The sequence below is a fragment of the Sus scrofa genome, chromosome 8 (assembly GCF_054392235.1).
Source record: "Sus scrofa isolate SSC_HxYL_T2T_F1_AM1 chromosome 8, Sscrofa_HxYL_maternal_Yorkshire_Landrace_v2.0, whole genome shotgun sequence".
NCBI lineage: Eukaryota > Metazoa > Chordata > Mammalia > Artiodactyla > Suidae > Sus > Sus scrofa.
The window spans coordinates 88,501,199-88,509,622 of NC_139390.1; the positions used below are offsets into that span (position 1 = coordinate 88,501,199).

At 48.6% G+C, this 8,424-nt stretch overlaps 1 protein-coding gene across 2 annotated transcripts; it reads right to left on the reverse strand.

Moving 5' to 3' along the window:
• Positions 1-1,311: 1,311 nt before the first annotated feature.
• POU4F2 (POU class 4 homeobox 2) lies at positions 1,312-5,411 on the reverse strand. 2 transcript variants are annotated; one of them, XM_084973767.1, is made up of 3 exons: positions 5,248-5,411; positions 4,417-4,774; positions 1,312-3,979 (listed from the first exon to the last, which is right to left on the reverse strand). In XM_084973767.1, exons 2-3 carry the CDS (start codon positions 4,699-4,701, stop codon positions 3,038-3,040), a joined length of 1,227 nt encoding a protein of 408 aa, XP_084829893.1. In that variant the 5' UTR covers positions 4,702-4,774; positions 5,248-5,411; the 3' UTR covers positions 1,312-3,037. The 2 variants fall into 2 exon arrangements, with proteins under 2 accessions (XP_084829893.1, XP_003482480.2); XM_003482432.4 differs by lacking the exon at positions 5,248-5,411 and having other exon boundaries at positions 2,843-3,979; positions 4,417-4,874.
• Positions 5,412-8,424: the final 3,013 nt, after the last annotated feature.

The following is an 8,424-nucleotide window of genomic DNA, read 5'->3' on the forward strand; positions in this document are numbered from 1 at the left end:
ATATACAAAAGTACCATTCTGTCTTTTAAGTCCCAAGACTATCTATATTTCCTCCAATATCTATGTAATATATCTCATCATTTCTAAATGGAGGATTTTGTTCTCTTAGGTGTCTTTTTTATTTTGGTTATAGATGAATAAGTCCTTCCACTCATTATCCATCCAACTTTACAACTCTTTTTGTTACCTCTGAAAATGGGAATCAATTTTCCAACCACATTTAATAGAAACTTGAGCCACTATAACATTTTCCATTGACTTGCAGGACATTTTCTTCAAAATAAAAAATATTCCAAGACAGTTCCATATTAGAGTGGTAAAAGCTCAGGTTATCAGAATTATCTGTGGGGGATGGCCTGATTCCTCCCTCTTGTTGGACCTATGATTAATATGAGGTTCTCATCATTAATAATGCAAATATCTAAACCAGGGCTTTCCTGAAAAAACTTTGAAAACTTAATATGTTGTCCAACTGTTGTAGGAAGTCTGAACATTATTAAAATTGGTAAGGAGGTTTCTTTAAACCAGGATCAGAAAAAGAAAGACAGTGTATCTAATGGGCAGAATTTCTTTGTGCCAAACTACGAGGAGACAGAACTCCACCAACTCTGGGTCTGGGTGAGTCATAGAAAGGGGGCAAAATTTTGCTCCCTCTAACCACCCAGGATTTCTTTCCTCAGCCCCACTCTGCCTCTTGCAGAATCTGAGTTTTCTTAAAGGTTATGGAAATGGACAGAGACAGCCAGACAGACAGAGACACAGAGAGAAAGACAGAGAGGTTCTTTACTTGATGATCCAGTAACATGGGGGTTTCCCGCTCTGACTTTGGGGCACTGCTTCCCAGGAGTGGCAACCAAACTGAGAATTATGGGGGGACTGGCCCATAGGCCTCAACTTCCCCCACCAGGCTTTGCCTCTTGCCACACCCAGTCTCCCAGTGCTGCTGAAAACTGAACTCAGTTCCTTTCTTCCTTTTGCCCATGCAATACCTTTGCTCACAAAGATTCTCTTTGCAGGATTTTTCAGATCTGGAGAAAGGACTCCAAATGAGGTATTTGGAGACAAAATTGTGAACTTCATCTGGACAGAAAAACAAAGGACCCTGTGAGATAAGCTCTGGATAATAAAAGGCTATTATATACCCTGTTCTTTTCTACTTTCCTAAGGAAAGACTCTCAATTAAATCCAAGTCAGACTTTGGCAACAACCACTCCATAATAAACCAACAAAACATGTTTCTGCTTTAAAAAAATCCCCCATCAAATAATTCCCATGCAAAGGATTAAAAACAACATCACATTTTAAAAGCCATTTAATTTTAATAGCATATTTTAATGAAAAAGCAGCATACTTTGCCAATAAAACATTAAAATCATCTCTTCAAGGAAAGACAATCAAACAACACCAAAAATAACTTAATACATTACCATAGTAAATAAACCATCTATTAACAAAAACAAGAAGCCAGGTCATATACAGAACTCAAGACTTCAGAGAGCCTTAAATGGAACAGCAATACAGCAAAATTTGTAAGAATATATCTATATGTGCATCATTTTTGAATGAAATATTTACAATAGATAAGGTACCAGTCATGATGTACCTATTTTTTTGTTCCCAAGGAATTCTACCAAACAATGTGAATTTACAAGCAGTGCACTGTCTTTCTTATAGTTCAAATTAGTTTTTCTACAAACAAACTTCCCAAAGGAAAAACCGAAGGTTTCTCATAAATGTTAAAATGTAGTCAACAAAGCAATTGCAAACTAGAAGACTGAAATACCTTGGTGATATCTTAGAGTCTGGAAGGGCAAACACCAAGTGACAAATGCACCTAAAGCTAGAAAATGATGCATCATAGTCATGCTTCCAACTGCTTGACTTCTTCTCTTCCATTAGAGGTGTGTGTGTGTGTGTGTGTGTGTGTGTGTGTAAGGGTGAGTGAGAGAGCACGCGCGTGTAGCAGGGATAATGTGGGAATCCCCATTAAATATGTAACGAAGTAAACAATACTTTGGACAGTGAATCAGGTCTACACAATTAAGACATCCATTACTGAGTGTCAACTCACAAATCAGAACACTACCAGTAAAAACAAAGAAAAAACCATGGTCATTCAAAATGAGAATATACAAATGGGCCAAAAGGAACACGGTATAAGAAGTAAGCTGTAAAAATTCAGTAAACTCATCAAACATAAAAAAAAAATTAACTTCACTAGCCATACGTTTCCCCCGTTTTTTAAGACTAAAGAACTTTAATTAATTAGAATGTGCACAAATTAAGTTGCTAGAGAGATAAATTAATAATTTACAGAGGGTTGTTCAGCAATAATCTAATAATAGCTTTCAAGATCAGTGAACACAGCAGGCGCAACTCCTTTCTTAAGCATTAACACTTCAGAGAAGGAAGAAAGGGGTAAGAACCACAATAAAAATATATATATAATATACAGTGTAAATGCAGAAAATCTGCCATCTTTTTTTAAAATTCAAAATACTTTAGAGCTGTCTCTATCACATTAAGCATCAACTCTAGTTTACAGTTTCAGTCCTGAATCATTTTCTATTTCTGAAAAATAGCTGCAAAGTGTACTTTTTAAACTCGAACAAGAGTGATGATGTCTTTAGGAATAAAAACAAATCTTACTTGATCGTTCTGGGGGCCTTTAAAAAGCTGTCTCGTCTGCCTTCCAGCTAACAGCCAGCTGTAGACTTCCTCTGAAGGGGCCGAGGTGCCTTTTCCGGGTGGGGTGAGGTTGAAAGGGACAACTTTGCTACACCACTTGATAAATCCCTTCTTTTGTTTTTCTTTTTCTTTTCTTTTTCTTTTTTTCTTTTTTTGAGAAATCATTTCACATTCTCACCGGGCTTGGGCTCATTTGCTCGCTCGTTAGCTCGCTCTCCAATCCTCGCTTTCACTGGATTCACATTTACTGGAATTGTTTCTGGTCGCCAAAAGTGTAAAGAGGCAGGAGAGAGAGGGAGGGAAAAGAGGCGATAAGGAGGGGCCTGTCCCTGGAGAGGCCTTGGGTCTCCTAAATGCCCGCGGAATATTTCATTCTTTTCTGTTTCTGCCTCTGGTTGCAGAACCAGACTCGCACCACGTTTTTCTTAAGGTCCAGCTTTTCCGCGATGGCGGCGATCTTCTCGGAGGAGGGCCGCGGCTGGATGGCGAAGTAGGCTTCGAGCGAGCGCTTCTCCGGCGCCGCGATGGACGTGCGCTTGCGCTTCTTCTCCGCGCCGTTGAAGAGCTCCGGCTTGGTGAGCTTCTCGCGATGGGACTTCTCCGCCTCCTCTAACCACGCTTGCAGGATGGGTTTGAGCGCGATCATATTGTTATGAGACAACGTGAGGGACTCGAACCTGCAGATGGTGCTCTGGCTGAGCGAGCCCACGCCGGGGATCTTGAGGTTGGCCAGCGCGGAGCCCACATCCGCCTGGGTCACCCCCAGCTTGATGCGTCGCTGCTTGAAGCGCTCGGCGAAGGCCTCCAGGTCCCGGGGATCGGCGTCCACGTCGCTCATGCAGCCCATGTGTGAGGGCAGCCCGTGCGCGTGGGCCATGCTGAGAGCAGCTTGGTGCATGGGGTTCATGGTAGCCATGTGTGGCGCGTGAGCTGGAGTGGACACGACCGCGCCGTCGGGGCCCGCCATAGCGCCTAGAGCCAGCCCAGGACTCAGGTGCTCCAGCAGCTCGCCCTCAAGCGCCTGATGCGGCTGATGGTGGTGGTGGTGATGGTGGTGGTGGTGGTGGTGCGTGCCGGCCAGCGCGGACGGGTGCGAGATGGGCACCGACGAAGAGGAAGCAGACGACGTGCAAGGGATGGTATTCATGGTGTGGTAGGTGGCGTCCGGCTTGAAGGGGCTGTGGTGGGGCGGGTGATGGTGGTGGCTCTTGCTCTGGGAGACGATATCCACCGCCGCCAGAGCCTCGGCGCGGGCCAGCAGACTCTCATCCAGCCCGCCGAATATATTGCTCTGCAATTGCAAGTAAAAGGCACACATTACTCTCAGCAGGGAATTGTACGCACTCTCTCCGGAAGCTCCGGCCCAGCGCTCGACGCCGCCGCCGCGCTTACAACATTCCCAGAAGGTTAAAATAAAAATAATAATAATAATCCTGAAACTAGCGGATGAGGAGGAAAGGATAGAAGCCACGGGGAGAAGCCAAGAGTGCACGAGGAGGAAGAAAGTGAGCCTGCAAACATAACACAACACAACACGCGCACAGGCAACATTCCAGGTCATAAAAATTAATATGAAAGGAAAGACCCGCTGAATACATAAGAGAGAGAGGGGGGAAAATTGGTTGGAGGTGTGGGGTGATTTGCTGTGCAGACATGAAAAAAACATCAAGCAGATAAAGGGGGCTGTCAAAATGTGCCTTTAAGCGGTGATTATGCAGAAATACGCACCGGTGGGGTTGGAAGACACGCTCTCCGCATCGCCTCGGAGCCCCCGCCGCTGCCGCCGCTGCTGCCACTGCTACTGGAGCTGCTGCTCCGGCCTCCACCGCCCCCGCCACTACCGCCACCGCCGCCAGCACTGCTCGAGCTGTTAGGAGAGCTGGCGGAGGGCGCCGCGGGGGCAGAGGATCCGGGCGAGGCGCTGTGCAATGCCGAGTACTTGGGCTCCACGTGCAGGCTGCTGCCGTGCGGCATGCTGAACGCCTGCTTGCTGTTCAGGGACATCATCATCATCTTCCCCGCCCGCCCGGGCGCTGGTCGGTAGCGCACGCACTGGCCCTGGCTGCTGGGACCCTCCCGAGAAGTGCTGGGAGAGAGCGGAGCGGGGAAGGGCGAGGCAAAGTTGAGCTCACTCGCCGCCGCTTGGAGCTCTGCGCGCCTTGCCTTGGCTACGCGCTCCTCCTCTGGCTACGAGGTCAGTCTGAGCGGATGCTGGGCTCAGCTTGGCGCTGGCTGCAGACCTGGACGCCCGAAACTGCCCCCGCGCTTCTCCGCGGCGGAGTTATACTCCTCTCTCCCCGCGCCTGCCCCCGCACTCCCGCCCTCCCTCCCTTCCTCCCTCCCGCGCGCCTCCGCCCTCCCCTGCCTGAAAGCGCCGGTTCCTCCCGCTCGAATTGTAGCGTCGCCCCTACTCTCTCTTTGCTTCTTCCAGGCTTTGGTCCTTTCAGCTCTCTTGACACTCGCCTCCCGCTCCCCCGCCGCGCCCTCCGCCTCCCCTTCCGGCCCCCGCCCGCGTTCTGATGCCGCCGCCCTCCCCGGCGCCCCGCAGATCCCACTTACAGTGGTGCCCCTGCTCAACCCCACCCCGCTGGCCGGGTCTGCGCTCCTGCGCGGGGCAGTTCCTCTCTAAGAGCTGGCCTCCAGCCCCTCCGGCTTCTTCTGCCCAGTCTCCCACTCGCCGGGAAAAGAAACTCCGAAATAAAGTTGCGGGCCAGGGCAGCCTCGGGTGGGTTTTTCCCTGGAGTACAAGCTACGCCTCTTACCTGGCTGCCTCCCCCCGCCCCCTGCTTACCGCTAAGTTCCAGGCCTCCGCCCCCAACTCGGCCCGCCCCCTCCCTTCAGCACTGAGGACACTGATCCCCCGCTCTCGACCAAGTAGAGGACTCGGACGCTGCCGCCGACCCGGATCTTCTGCGCTGCTAGGCGCTCTGCTCTGCTCTGCGCCCCCTCGGCCGGGCGGGTGCCTGGTGCCAAAGAGACCGGGGGTCTACAGGGCTGCAGGGCTTTCTCTCATTCGGTTCCTCACAGCTCTCAGCGGATTGGACGGCGGTGAAGCCAGCTCTGCTTGCCTGTGCGCATGCGATTACCCCCCTCCCCCGCCAAACGCCACCACCCCGGTGTACTCCCCCCAAGGCCACCACCTACAAACACTCCTCTCCACCCTCTCTTCCTACGGATCTTCTTCCTCCTCCTCCCAGTCACCAGTTCAGTGTGAGTTGGGTCTTGGGCGGATCCACTGGCAAACCTTGCCACTGGATTTATTATTCTTCATTAGCCACAATCAGAGGAGGAAGGGGCAAATGACGGGGAGGCAGGGCCAGAGATCACAGAGCGCATGTGCTGCAGAACATTCCCCCCCCCCACACACACACCCCAACACATACACACACACACACACACACACACACACACACGCCCTCGGGGGCTGGCACAAGCCCCACTTATCTTCATTTCCACAGACGCTTGGTGCAGAGAGCTTATTTTTAGCTAACACTTTGCTTGCACTTTTGTCCCAGGGCAGACCACTTTTCTTAGAAGTGGACACACACTCTTAGTTCCAGTTGTAAAAGAAGCAGACAACCTCCCCTATACACAAGCACACACACTCACACACCACACACACGCACGCAGACACCGCCTCCCTCTCCTCCCTGCTCCGGTTTTCTGTCTACTTTCCTCGGTGCTGGGGGCTGCTGCCACCTCCCCAGAGCGCAGAGCAGGGTACAGGCGAGGGTGAGAAGGCCCTGAGACCGGGGCGCTGGAGCCCGCGGATGACCCGACCTGGGCTGGGGTGGCTGGGAGCAGGTGCAGGCACACGGTGCCTGGGGAAGGCGAGCAGGTGCGAGAGCAGGCGGCAGGCCTGAGAGGCGCTGGCGCGCGCTGGGACAAAACAGAGTGGAAAGGAGCGTGGCGGAGGGGGGCCCTCGAGTGGTCAGCGCCTGGAAGCCCCGCGGCGGCGGCAAGTAGAGGGTCGCTCGTTCACCCATGACCCCGGCAGGGCGGGATGGCAGGTTCAAGTCGGGAGCATAGTCCTCAGGAGTGTCGCCAGAGTACCAGGAAGGCTGCAGCAAAGGAGAGCGGCGGGCTCTGTCCATGGTGCTGACCCCCCTTGCTCTTTCTTGCGCTACTCGCGGGCTTGCCTTTCTCCTCCCCTTGGTGGAAGAAAATAATAAATAGTAGCCGAAGGGGATTCCTACCAGCAATCTTCCGGAGCAGGAGCCCGGAGAAGCCTGGACGCGGGACTGGAGAGGGGGGTGTTGACATGAACGAATGTGGCTTGCGCCGGACGGTTCGAGTAAATGCTTAGGTGTTTAATTTTTACCTCAACAACAGCCAGGGTAATTTCAAGGAAATGAAAAAATGACATTGTACAGCTCTCACTGTCTCAAGCTTCGAGAAATGAAATAAATCAAAGTTAAAGGCTTGAGTATCATTTAATTATAGTGCGAATAGCGCTTTGAAAGAAGTAGAACAACATCTCTAAACAAATTATGACTGGGCCGGGAAGGAATTATTAGATTGAAATTTCATTTAGGCTCGGGAGACACCGCGCTTCTCTGTGTAATCTGCTATGCCTCATCTGATTTGTATGCTTAATTCAGCTTGACGAATTTATTAGTTTTCATAATAGTGAAAAAATTGAACAGCACTATGGGCTAATGCATTGTGTGTACTATAAATTGTATGTCATCGTGGAGAGGCTGAAGTCTATAGAAATCTTTTATTAATGTCGATATAGGAGGGAGGATTTTTGTGCAAACCTTAGAGAGGTTCACGCCAAACTGCAGTGTTGCTGGGTCTCACTGGTCCATTAACATAGCATCGTACTAATTAGACTACTTCATCAGTGATATAATTTCAAACTTCAAATTATGTTCTAATTAACAAGGGTTGTCCAATTTGCTTAATCTTCAAAAGGCTTTGGATAGTCTAATTAGTATAAACTGTTGAGGATCTCTAAAGCCTAAAAAAAAGTCCATTCAAATATTTTGGGTATGTATTCGATCAGTGCTGTGTAAGGACCAAAGGGCTAAAAGTGAGAGTGGAAGAGGAAAATAATTGAAAGGCAAATATCTGCATCTATGTAGTTCTTCTAAATTATAATACTAAAGTGAGTCACGGGAGAAACTTTTGGGCATTGCACCTCCTAATCAGAGTGTTTATGTGTTTAAATAAAGGCATAAGAATATCAAGGAGAAAAAAAACCACAAGGGGAAAAAATTCTTCTCTTTCATTAGGTGCCTAATTAGATGTAAAGTGAAAAGCAACCCTGAGGAGTTTCCCAAGCATTATTGTGGCATCAAGTCAGCTGAACTTGGATTGCAAAATCAAATATTTGGGGGTGTTTTGAACCTCTCCCTGTCCCCTCCCCCTTCATTGAGCTTAATTACTTGCAATAGTTGTTTTAATGTATGTTGTCACCTGGGAGTATTGAGAAATGCATATCGTTAATATGAATTAATCTTGATTTTAATAGCAACTGACAACTGATCTCCAAAATGCTAAACACTTGTCATCACTTCATATGGTAAATAAGGTAGTATGATAAATTCATGAAATAAAGAGGGCACTGTTGAAATGACTGGACAAACTTTGTTTGATGTGGGATTTAATGATTAAAACTATTTTAAGCAGGACAACTCCCATGAGAATATTTTCTGGATGGCTAAAATCCATATATCATTAAATTAATTTAACATAACTTTTAAAAATCTTTCAGATGTTTCTTAGTGATAT

Coding starts and splice junctions, on each gene's coding strand:
- POU4F2 (XM_084973767.1), bottom strand. CDS start 4,701: ATGATGATGATGTCCCTGAACAGCAAGCAGGCGTTCAGCATGCCGCAC. Junction 3,980..4,416: donor CGTGTCTTCCAACCCCACCG/GTGCGTATTTCT, acceptor TTGCAATTGCAG/AGCAATATATTCGGCGGGCT.